This window comes from Microcaecilia unicolor, chromosome 1, assembly GCF_901765095.1.
Source record: "Microcaecilia unicolor chromosome 1, aMicUni1.1, whole genome shotgun sequence".
In the NCBI taxonomy this organism is placed as follows: Eukaryota; Metazoa; Chordata; class Amphibia; order Gymnophiona; family Siphonopidae; genus Microcaecilia; species Microcaecilia unicolor.
The window spans coordinates 687401449-687414030 of record NC_044031.1 but is presented as its reverse complement, the minus strand read 5'-3'; the positions used below and the strand labels follow the sequence as shown (position 1 = coordinate 687414030).

Here is a 12582-nt window from a genome sequence, read left to right as displayed (position 1 = left end):
CTGGGTCAGACCAATGGTCCATCTAGCCCGGTATCCTGTTTTCCAAACAGTGGCCAAGCCAGGTCACAAGTACACGGCAGAAACCCAAATTGTGGCAACACTCCATACTACAAATCCCAGGGCAAGCAATTGCTGCCCATGTCTGTCTCAATAGCAGGCTATGGACATTTCCTCCAAGAATTTGTCCAAACCTTTTTTTAAACCCAGATACACTAACCGCTGTTACCACCTCCTCCGGCAGAGTTCCAGAGCTTAACTATTCATTGAGTGAAAAAATATTTCCTCCTATTTGTTTTAAAGTATTTCCATGTAACTTCCTCGAGTGTCCCCTAGTCTTTGTACTTTTGGAATGAGTAAAAAATCGATTTACTTCTACTTGTTCTACACCACTCAGGATTTTGTAGACCTCAATCGTATCTCCCTTCATCCATCTCTTTTCTCAGCTGAAGAGCCCTAACCTCTTTAGCCTTTCCATCCTCTTTATCATTTTAGTCGCTTTTCTTTGAACCTTTTCCAATTCCGCTATATCTTTTTTCAGATACAGCACCCAGAACTGAAAGCAATACTCAAGCTGTTGACGTACCATGGAGCGATAGAAAGGCATTATAGTATTTTTTGTCTTATTCATCATCCCTTTCCTAATAATTCCTAGCATCCTGTTTGCTTTCTTGGCTGCGGTCGAACAATGAGCAGAAGATTTCAGTGTATTATCTACAACACCCAGATCTTTTTCTTAAGCGCTGACCCCCAAGGTGGACCCTAGCATAAGGTTAACTGTGATTCAGATTATTCTTTCCAATGTGCATCACCTTGCATTTGCCCACATTAAATTTCATCTGCCATTTGGACGCCCAGTCTTCCAATTTCCTAAGGTCTTCCTGCAATATTTCACTGCTAGCTGAATATGGGCTCATTATGTTTATGTGGCTCAATTGTGAATAAACTAAGTACACAAGTACTGTCATACCAGGACAGACTGTTTCCAACAGTGGCCAATCCAAGTCATAAATACTTGGCAGGAGTGGCCTAGTGGTTAGGGTGGTGGACTTTGGTCCTGGGGAACTGAGGAACTGAGTTTGATCCCCACTTCAGGCACAGGCAGCTCCTTGTGACTCTGGGCAAGTCACTTAACCCTCCAATGCCCCATGTAAGCCGCATTGAGCCTGCCATGAGTGGGAAAGCGCGGGGTACAAATATAACAAAAAAAAAAATAGTAAATAGAATCCATGCTGCTTCTCTCGGGAATAAGCATTGGATTTTCCCCAAGTCCACCTTAATAATGGGTTATGGATTTTTCTTCCAGGTTATTTGTCCAAATCTTGTTAAACCTTATTATGCTAATGGCTTTTACCATATTCTTGGCAACAAATTCCAAAACTTAATTCTACGTTGGGCGAAGAAATATTTTCTCCTATTTGTTTTAAACATGCTCCCTAGACAGAGGTATATTAGGGGAAGCACAAGAGTAGCGGCTGCTCTCCCAAATGGATTTTGGTATAAAGAATAATTAAACAACATACTAGTACTACTTATCATTTCTAAAGCACTACTAGACGTACGCAGCGCTGTACACTTGAACATGAAGAGACAGTCCCTGCTCGACAGAGCTTACAATCTAATTAGAACAGACAAACAGGACAAACAAGAGATAAGGGAATATTAAAGTGAGGATGATAAAATGAGGGTTCTGAACAAGTGAATAAGGGTTAAGAGTTAAAAGCAGTATCAAAAAGGTGGGCTTTTAGCTTAGATTTGAAGACGGCCAGAGATGGAGCTTGACATACTGGCTCAGGAAGTCTATTCCAGGCATATGGTGTAGCAAGATAAAAGGAACGGAGTCTGGAGTTAAGAGTGGAGGAAAAGGGTGCAGATAAGAGAGATTTACCTAGTGAACCGAGTTCCTGGGGAGGAATGAGGAATGTAGGGAGAGATGAGAGTGGAGAGGTACTGAGGAGCTGCAGAGTGAATGCATTTATAGGTCAATAAGAGGAGTTTGAACTGTATGTGGAAATGGATAGGAAGCCAGTGAAGTGACTTGAGGAGAGGGCTAGTATGATAATAACGACACTGGTGGAATATTAGTCATGCAGCATAATTTTGAATAGATTGAAGAGGAGAAAGATGGCTAAGTGGAAGACCTGTGAGAAGCAAGTTGCAATAGTCTAAGCAAGAGGTGATAAGAGTGCGGATGAGGGTTCTGGTAGTGTATGTAGAAAGGAAAGGGCGAATTTTGCTGATATTATAGAGAAAGAAACGACAGGTTTTGGCACTCTGTTGAATATGTCCAGAGGAGAGGGAGGAGTCGAAGATGACCATAATAATACAACCACAAACAAGCACCACACCACGCAAGAACAAATCAAGGTAAGGTATACATATGAAGTATCACATACCATGTGTAATGAGTTTATCTTGTTGGGCAGACTGGATGGACTGTACAGGTCTATCTGTCATCATCTATTATGTTACTATATGTTAAAATACAGGTACAAAATAAGTACCTGCATATATGTAAACCGCTTTGAATGTAGTTGCAAAATACCACAGAAAGGCGGTATATGAAGTCCCATTTCCCTTTCCCCTTAACTGCCGTGAATCCTTTATGGAAAACAGGCAGTATATAAGACTCCAACAGACTAGAATAGAAAGTGTAACCTGTCTGGCAAGCACACTGATTATGAGAAGACTAGTAAAAAAGGCCCGTTTCTGACACAAATGAAACGGGCGCTAGCAAGGTTTTCCTCGGAGTGTGTATGTTTGGGAGAGTGTATGTGAGAGTGACTGTTTGAGAGTCGGAGTGAAAGTGTGATTGTGTGAGAGAGAGCGTGAGTCTGGGTGTGAGTGTGTTTGTGAGAGAGTGTGTGTGTGAGAATGAGATTGTGTGCAAGTGTGTATGTGAGACACAGTGTGAGTGAGAGTGTGTGTGTGTGGGAGAGAGAGAGAGAGTGTGTGTGAGACACAGATTCTCTGTTTGAGTGAGTGTATGAGACCAAGCGAGTGTGTGAGTGACTGTGTGGCACATAGAGAGTGAATGTGATACAGTGTGAGACAGAGTGTGTGAGAGTGAGAAAGACATTGTATATGAGAGAGAGAGTGTGAGCCGTGCCCTCCCAATCCATGGCCATCTGTCCCCTGCCCCCTCCATTCATCCTTTTCCAGCAATTCCCCTCTGTCCGTGAGCCCTGCTCTCCCAATCCATGGCCATCCATGTTTGTCTGTCACCTGCCCCCTCCATTCATCCCTATCCAGCATTTCCCCTCTCTGCTTGAGGCCTGCCCTGCAATCCATATCCATCCATGCCCATCTGTCCCCTCCATTCATCCCTATGCAGCAATTCCCCTCTCCCTGAGTCCTGCCCTTCCAATCCATGCTCCTCTGTCACCTGGCCCCTCCATTTTTCCCTATCCAGCATTTCCCCTCTCTGCCTGAGGCCTGCCCTGCAATCCATATCCATCCATGCCCATCTGTCCCCTCCATTCATCCCTATCCAGCAATTCCCCTCTCCCTGAGTCCTGCCCTTCCAATCCATGCCCATCCATGCTCCTCTGTCACCTGGCCCCTCCATTTTTCCCTATCCAGCATTTCCCCTCTCTGCCTGAGGCCTGCTCTGTAATCCATATCCATCCATGCCCATCTGTCCCCTCCATTCATCCCTATCCAGTAATTCCCCTCTCCCTGAGTCCTGCCCTTCCAATCCATGCCCATCCATGCTCATCTGTCACCTGGCCCCTCCATTTTTCCCTATCCAGCATTTCCCCTCTCTGCCTGAGGCCTGCTCTGTAATCCATGCTCCTCTGTCCCCTGCCGCCTCCATTCATCCTTTTCCAGCAAGTCCCCTCTCGCCCTTCCATGACCCCCCCCCCCTCGCATCCATGCTACGCTCTCTAACATGTCCCAGCCTGGCCCGCCCTCTTCTTCCCCCCCCCCCTTCGCATCCATGCCTCGCATCCATGCCCCCCCCTCGCATCCATGCCCCCCCCTTCGCATCCATGCCCCCCCCCTCGCATCCATGCCTCGCATCCATGCCCCCCCCCTCGCATCCATGCCCCCTCCTTCGCATCCATGCCCCCTCCTTCGCATCCATGCCTCCCTTTTTTTTTTTTTTTAATTCTTTTTAACTTTACCTCCGTGGCGGTTCGTGCAGCGAAGCGTCAGGGAAGGAGGCGGCGCTCCCGACGTCTAGCTTTCCCTTCGCTGTGTTCCGCCTTGTTTTGAAGGCGGAACACAGCGAAGGGAAGGCTAGACGTCGGGAGCGCCACCTCCTTCCCTGACGTTTCGCTTCCGGATTTGTTTGTTTTGTCGCGAGGGCGGGGCAGAGACGGCTGGCTGGCTGGCTTGAAGGGAGGCTTCACACCACGAATCCCCGAACCCTTCAGCCTCAGCCTGGGAGTGACGTCAGATGGCTTCAAGGCTTCAGGCTTCAAGGCTTCAGACTTCCGGCTTCAAGCTTCCGGCTTCACAGAACGTTGTCTTCAGAACGTTCACGGTGCGTTTTATTATATTAGATATGACTACCTTTAAGTCTTTTGTAGGTAAAGAACCCCTTTGATTAGATCTTCTGTGTTAATATAATTAAAGACACCAATTGTAAGGGATGTTTTTTAACAGTGCAAGGTTTATAATAACTAAAATGTAGTTAAGAATAGCGCACAAAAAAATGTGGGTTTGACCACTGATGTATGGAAGTCAAAATTTCTTTCATAGGAATAATGGTAGCCAGAGCTGAAATCTTTTTCCTCCACATAAATTAGTTTGATTTTCACTGTGGATGAAGGTTGTTTGAGTTATTTTAGTGCATCTAATTCACCTTCACATCTCTTATTGATATTCTATAGGGTTATGGGCAGAAAAGGGGTTAGAAAGTGATACAAAAAAAGGGAACATGAAAGCAATAAATAGAATGTGAATAAGGTGTTCACAAATGTAATGCAATGCCAAAAAATGAAGGTAAAGGGAGGAAAGAAGGTATGAAAAGAAAGAATTACCAACATTAGAAAGAATAAAATCAGGCAATAGGAGAATGAGAAGCAATAGTTCTATATTCTGCATTGCTGCAGTAATAGTAACATCAAGTCTTGCATGGAATGAACAATTTCAACCACTAAAACTTAAACTGCACACTTACACTATAAACACAAAGAAACCAGGAGCAATGACCAGCTCCATGTAAAGTCAAACAGCGTCCTATGGACTAAAACTTTTCTGCAGTCAGTTTTGTCCAGTTAGAATGGCATAAAATATTTTACTTTTTACAATGAAATATAAAATCATGGACCAATGTTAAGCCTGAAGCAAATAAGGTAAAATTATGTATCATACCTGATAATTTTCTTTCCATTAATCATAGCCGATCAATCCATAGACTGGTGGGTTGTGTCCATCTACCAGCAGGTGGAGATAGAGAGCAATCCTTTTGCCTCCCTATATGTGGTCATGTGCTGCCAGAAACTCCTCAGTATGTCAATATCAAAGCTCCATCCGCAGGACTCAGCACTTAGAGAATTACACCTACAAAGGGACACTCTGCCCAGCTCACCACCGCTGAAATGTGGGGAGGGGAATCAACCCAGCTCATCCCCACACAAGTGGGGGAGGGGAATCCGTCCAGCTCATCCCCGCGGAGCGGGGGAGGGACACCACACCCGCCGATGCGGGGGGATCTGGCTTATCCTGCAACCGCAACAGCAGGAGGAGCTGACTGACCCTAACACCGCCGAAGCGGGAGGGGTACAAAGCTGCCCTACAGCCGCACGAAGCGGGAGGGAGCGCCGGCAGAATTTAGGTCTCAATCCAGCCCCGTAAAACGGAGGGGAGAGGAATGCAGCAGCTCACTGTAACACAAAATCGTTGCAACTCCTGAAGAATCCAATTCAAAAAAAATTGAACACGAAGTCCTCCTGAACAGGAACTGAAGACTAAACTTGAACCTGAAATGCAACCAGAATATAAACAGTACAGATATCTGGGAGGGGCTATGGATTGATCGGCTATGATTAATGGAAAGAAAATTATCAGGTATGATACATAATTTTACCTTCCATATCATCATGCCGATCAATCCATAGACTGGTGGGATGTACCGAAGCAGTACTCACCCAGGGCGGGACATAGAAATCCCTGACCGCAACACTGAAGCTCCAAACCGGGCCTCCGCCCGAGCATCCATAGTCAAGCGGTAATGTCTGGAGAAGGTATGAGCCGATGCCCAAGTTGCCGCCCTAAAAATCTCTTCCAAGGAGACGGACCCGGCCTCTACCATCGAGGCCGCCTGTGCTCTAGTGGAGTGAGCCTTCAGCTAGATAGGCGGCATCTTCCCCGCGGCCACATAAGCCGCTGCAATGGCTTCCTTGACCCATCGTGCCACTGTAGGCTTGGCAGCCTGCAGACCCTTACGAGGACCTGCGAACAGCACAAACAGATGATCCGACTTCCGGAATCATTGGTCACTTCCAAGTATCTGATGATGACTCGTCTCACATCTAGATATTTGAGAGCAGAGTACTCCTCTAGGTAGTCCTCCCTACGAAAGGAGGGTAGACAGAGCTGCTGATTCACATGGAAGCGAGAAACAATCTTGGGCAGGAAGGAAGGCACTGTGCGAATAGACACTCCTGCCTCAGTGAACTGCAGAAAGGGCTCCCGACATGATAGCGCCTGGAGCTCGGAAACTCTTCTGGCTGAAGTGATAGCCACCAAAAAGACTGCTTTCAACGTCAGGTCTTTCAGAGATGCCCTCGACAAGGGTTCACAAGGCGGCTTCTGCAAGGCTCTTAGCACCAGATTGAGATTCCACGCAGGTACCACTGAGTGCAGAGGAGGGCGCAGGTGATTAACTCCCTTGAGAAAGCGCACCACATCTGGCTGCGAGGCCAGGGAAGCACCCTTCAGGTGACCCCTGAAGCAAGCAAGAGCCGCTACCTGGACCTTAAGGGAACTGAGCGACAGGCCTTTTTCCAGACCTTCTTGCAGGAACGCCAATACTGAAGAAATTGGAGCAGTGAAGGGAGAAAGTGAGCCTGCCTCACACCACGACGCAAAGGTATGCCAAACCCTGGCGTAAGCAGTAGAAGTAGAGCGCTTCCTCGCTCTCAGCATAGTGGCGATGACCTTGTCTGAGAAGCCCTTCTTCCTCAGACGCTGCCGCTCAATAGCCAGACCGAAAGACCAAAGGGGGAGGGATCCTCCATTAGCACGGGACCCTGATGCAACAGGCCCCGCTCTGCTGGCAGCTGCAGAGGGCCGTCCACTGAGAGCCTGATCAAGTCCGCATACCAGGGACGTCTGGGCCAATCCGGACTCACCAGGATTATCTGGCCCGGATGCTTTGCCACCCGGCCTAGCACCCTGCCCAACATGGGCCAAGGCGGGAACACATAGAGAAGCTCCTGTGTCGGCCACTGTTGGAGAAGAGCATCTACTCCCAGAGATCGAGGGTCCCGTCCTCTGCTGAAAAAGCGCGGCACTTGGCAATTGGCTGATGAGGCCATCAGATCTAGGCTCGGCTGGCCCCAGCGCTTCGTGATGTCCAAGAAGGCCTGAGCAGTATTCATGACTCCCGCAATGTGGGCCGCTGACAGCTGTTCCAGGTTTGCTTCCGCCCACAGGCATAGCTTCATGGCCTCCTTGGCTAGAGGGGCACTCAGGGTACCTCCCTGACGATTGACATAGGCCACAGCCGTGGCATCGTCTGACCGGACCCTTACTGGCTTCAGCGCTAGGACCGGGAGAAACTCCAAAGGCGCCAACCAAATGGCTCTGAGTTCCAGGAGGTTGATAGACCACTTTGCCTCTGCAGGGGACCAGAGCCACTGCGCTGTCCTTCCCAAGTAGTGGGCTCCCCAGCCCGACAAAGAGGCGTCCGCCGTGACGACAACCCACTCCGGGGTCATAAGAGGCATTCCTGTGGACAGCTTGTCTGGCCTCAGCCACCAGCTCAGCGCCTTGCGCACCGCCGGATCCAAGGGAAGGCGCACAGCGTAATCCTCTGAAGCTGGAGTCCATCGCTGCAGCAGAGAGAGCTGTATAGGTCTCATAGGGGCCCTGGTCCAGGGCACTACTTCCATCGTGGCCATCATAGAGCCCAACAGCTGCACATAGTCCCAAGCCCGAAGAGGAGAGGCTGCTAGGAACTTGTCCACCTGAGCCTGAAGCTTGACAATCCGATTGTCTGGCAGAAACACTCTGCCCACTTGGGAGTCGAACCGAACTCCCAGATACTCCAGGGACTGAGTCGGGCGCAGCTGGCTTTTCTCCCAGTTGATGATCCACCCCATGGAGCTCAAAAGAGCAATCACCCGGTCTGAAGCTCTGCCGCACTCTGCATAAGAGGGGGCTCGGATCAACCAGTCGTCCAGATAAGGATGAACTTGTACTCCTTTCTTGCGAAGGAAGGCCGCGATGACCACCATTACTTTGGAGAAGGTCCGCGGAGCAGTAGACAACCCGAACTGGAGGGCTCTGAACTGGAAGTGTCAGCTCAGAACTGCAAAATGCAGAAAGCGTTGATGAGGAGGCCAGATGGGAATATGCAAGTAAGCTTCCTTGATGTCCAAGGATGCCAGGAACTCCCCTGCCTTCACTGCCGCTATAACAGAGCAGAGAGTCTCCATCCGGAAGTGCCGAACTTACAAGGCCCGATTGACCCCTTTGAGGTTGAGGATAAGCCGGACAGAACCTCCTTTCTTTGGAACCTCAAAGTAAATGGAGTAACGTCCCTTGCCAAGCTGATCTTCTGGCACTGGAACGACCGCACCCAGGCGGATCAGATTGTCCAAAGTCTGCTGCACTGCCACAGCTTTGACCGGAGACTTGCAGGGAGAGTGCACAAACCCATCTCTTAAGGGTCGGCAGAACTCTAGCTTGTAGCCGTCTCTGATAACTTCCAGCACCCAAGCGACTGAAGTTACCCTGGTCCACTCGCCCAGAAACGAGGATAGGCGTCCTCCAATCTGCTCTGGGCCATGGACCAGTGCCCCGTCATTGGGTACGAGACCCTGGGGGAGGACCGGAGGACGCACCTCCAGGACGGCGGTCTCTGCGAAAGGAATGCTGCTTGGGGGAGAAGATCCTTATGAAGGAAAAGGGGGCAGAGGAGCCCGACTTGCCCGGGCGATACTGACGGGCTTCCCGAAACCGTCCTTTGGAGGAACTGGGGCGGGCACCACTGGCCCGAGCCCTGACCTCCGGTAACCTCTTGCCCTTAGACGTGCCGAGATCGGTCACAATCTTGTCCAGCTCGACCCCAAAGAGCAGCTTGCCTTTAAAAGGCAACTTAGCCAGGCAAGACTTAGAGGCATGGTCAACAGACCAATGCTTTAGCCAAAGCCACCGCCGTGCAGAGACTGTCTGAGCCATACCTTTAGCCGAGGCTCTCAAGACATCATACAGCGAGTCTGCCAAGTAGGCCAAGCCCGATTCCAGGGCTGGCCAATCAGCCCTCAAGGAAGGATCCGAGGGGGAAGTCCGCTGCACCAGCGTCAGGCACGCCCTAGCCACATAGAAGCCGCAAATTGAGGCCTGCAAACTTAAAGCAGCCGCCTCGAAGGACGACTTTAAAGCCGCCTCCAATCTCCTGTCTTGGGCGTCCTTTAGGGCCGTGCCACCTTCCACCGGCAACGCCGTTTTCTTAGACACCGTAGTGATTAAAGAATCCACGGTAGGCCCAAGAAAGTCCTCCCGTTCAACTTCAGGCAGAGGATAGAGGCGGGACAAAGCCCTAGCCACTTTAAGGCTCGCTTCTGGGAAATCCCAATGAGCCGAAATCAAGGTGTGCCTGGCGTCATGCACGTGGAAGGTTCTAGCCGGGCGCTTCGTCCCCAGCATAATGGCAGAGCCAACAGAGGCTGAGGGAGAGACGTCCTCCGAAGAGGAAATCTTCAAAATGCTCATGGCCTGCACTAACAGGTTGAGCAAATCCTCTGAGCGAAAGATCCGTGCTGCAGAGGGGTCATCCGCTCCATCCGAGCGGGAATTTGTCTCCTCCAAGGAATCCCCAAAGGACCGTTGGGAGAACTCAGATACGCTGCCCTCATCTACATCGGAGGAGACAGAGTCCTCTAGGGCCTGGAAGTCCACCCGAGGGCGTTTGCTTCCGGAGGCCTCAACCCCTTGATCAGAGGGGGGAGCCGGGGCAGCGTTTTGCATAAGAAAAGCCTGATGCAGCAGCAAAATGAACTCAGGGGAGAACCCCCTAGACTGTGCACTTCTGCCACCTGGGCCACGGCCCTAGACGCACCCTCAACCGGCGCTCGCAAGAGCGGGGGGAAACATGCTGCGCATCCAAAATGGCGTCCGGCGCGAAACTCCGAGAAGGAGCCGCGCGGAAAGAATGGCGCTTAACTTTCGCCGCTTTCTCACCGTCGCCCGAATCAAGGGCGACCATAGCATTAATGTCTCCCACCTCGAGGGCGGCCCAAGAAGAAGACGTCCGAGCAGAGTGGCCGGCCAAAATGGGGGGGGGGGGGGGGGGGGGGGCCAGCAGCGGGGGATGGGCGCTTATGGCGGGAAAAAACCGCCACACTGGAGGAAGAACCGGGACACTGACCGGACTCCAAACTGACGCCCAAACAAAGGCGAGTCAGGCTTTGAAACCCCTGCATCCCCGCTAGACGCACACATGCGGTCCGGGGAGCGAATCTTCGCGCCCTCGCCCTCCGACGCCATAAGCCACGTGAAGACCGAACGGGGAACCCCCTGCCCGCTATAAAAGGTAAAATTACCTGCTTCTCGCTCCGAGCTGTAACGAACTGGTGTCCCAGTGAGCAGCTGCAATAAACGCTGATATAAACGTTGAAATAAACGCCCTTAAAGGACGTTCAAATTTTTTTTTTTTTTTAACGGAGCCAGTGGGAGGGGGGAGAAAAGGAGGGACCTGGCACCACCAGGTTTGCACTTGCTCAAGAAGAGCCCTCAACCCCAGGTACTCAACAAAACCTAAGAATTAGGCTTGGAGACCTAGCCAGAGCTGCTGCTGTGTGTGACCACCACCTGCTGAGATAGAGAACATACTGAGGAGTTTCCGGCAGCACATGACCACATATAGGGAGGCAAAAGGATTGCTCTCTATCTCCACCTGCTGGTAGACGGACACAACCCACCAGTCTATGGATTGATCGGCATGATGATATGGAAGGAACTGTTGCAACTGTGCCTCTAAAGATATGACTGTCATGCATGGGGGACCCAAGTACCGTCATGATGGCACCCCTCTACACAAGAATCAGGGAATATGGGACAGGTGGGTCAGGCACCCTCCTAGACTGTAGAATTAGGGGTATAACAAATGATAGTTTAGCTACTATTTTCACAGCTAATATTGTATACTGTAACTTTAATTAGGGGTGGGGGCCTAGTGTTCAAACCTTGTCCAGGGCATAAAAATACCTTGTCCCTGGTCTATTCTACACAACTGATCCTAAATACATGATCCTAGATATGGACCTGTCAAACAGAGCAGCAAAAGATGTTACACATTAAAACTGTATTTTTATTTAGTTTAAAATATAGAACTTTTTATAGTAGGAGAGAAATCAAACTGATGAGATTATTTAAAAAAAAAAAAAAAACAAAGATGTGAATTACTGAAAAACTGTAGGAAGTACAAATGTGGAGTTCTACACTATAAGACACTAGAAGGCTGGCAGGTATACAAAAGGTAAAGATAAAAGAAATTAAAACAGCCTAAGTATTTCCTAATACAAAAGTAACTAACATTTACATTAACATGTAACATCATTTCATGTCTAGGTACCTTCCACTGGTAACATCCAGATGTGACTCCAGTTGATGCCAACCCATATCCTTTGCCTCCACTGCCATGAGTTAAAATCTGTCCATTCTCCACTAAGCAACACTGGGCTTTCTCAGGGTCAAAAGACACTTCCTGTATAGGTAGATTCTCATCCTCCTCTTCTGGCTCACCCTGCTTCTGTCAAATAGATCACAACACATATCTGAAGCTGCTGAAAGCCTGGATTTAATATCAGGAAAATAAGATAGTAGGCTCATTACCTGTAGCTTCACTTCTTGCTCTCTTTCCTTGATTTGAATTGCATGCTTTGCTTGAGCTACAGGTGTCTCCCACATACAGTCAGACAGTAATGAGAACAAGCGTTCAATAACCTGTTACATTAAACATCAATTTATTTATTAATTTATATTAGACCTAAATACTAGGCACATCACAATAAAAACACAAACAGAATCTGACATAAAACAAAAAGCAAACTGAAAAAGTGTCTCACACTATACCTGTACTCTCATTACAACAAACGATATGCTAACAGAAACAAATAGGTCTTCCAGACTAAGTACCCTGGAAACTATTCCACAAATGAGGTCCTGTAATAAAATGAAGCTGCCTTCGTCTATGCATAAACAAGACTTCTACTTACAATTAACCAATATACTGTAGAAACACTGATCTTTCATGCTTGATTACTTAAAATACCCTTTTAAGTAATCATTTAAATAGTCTCACATCATCTGACAGCTCACTTGGGTATGTGTGTGTGTGTGGGGGGGGGGGTCTTTTACCATTCAGGAATGAAACCATTTACATGTACTGAATGTAGAAAAAGCTTT

At 49.0% G+C, this 12582-nt stretch overlaps 1 protein-coding gene across 1 annotated transcript in view; it reads right to left on the bottom strand.

Moving 5' to 3' along the window:
* HERC1 (HECT and RLD domain containing E3 ubiquitin protein ligase family member 1) overlaps nucleotides 1-12582 on the bottom strand; it is a 736289-nt gene that overhangs the window by 386826 nt on the left and 336881 nt on the right. Inside the window, exons 34-35 of the mRNA XM_030188195.1 lie at nucleotides 12010-12120; nucleotides 11750-11926 (exon numbers count right to left, since the gene is read on the bottom strand). Of these exons, the coding sequence (XP_030044055.1) occupies nucleotides 11750-11926; nucleotides 12010-12120 (288 nt within the window). The remainder of the gene's footprint in view (nucleotides 1-11749; nucleotides 11927-12009; nucleotides 12121-12582) is intronic.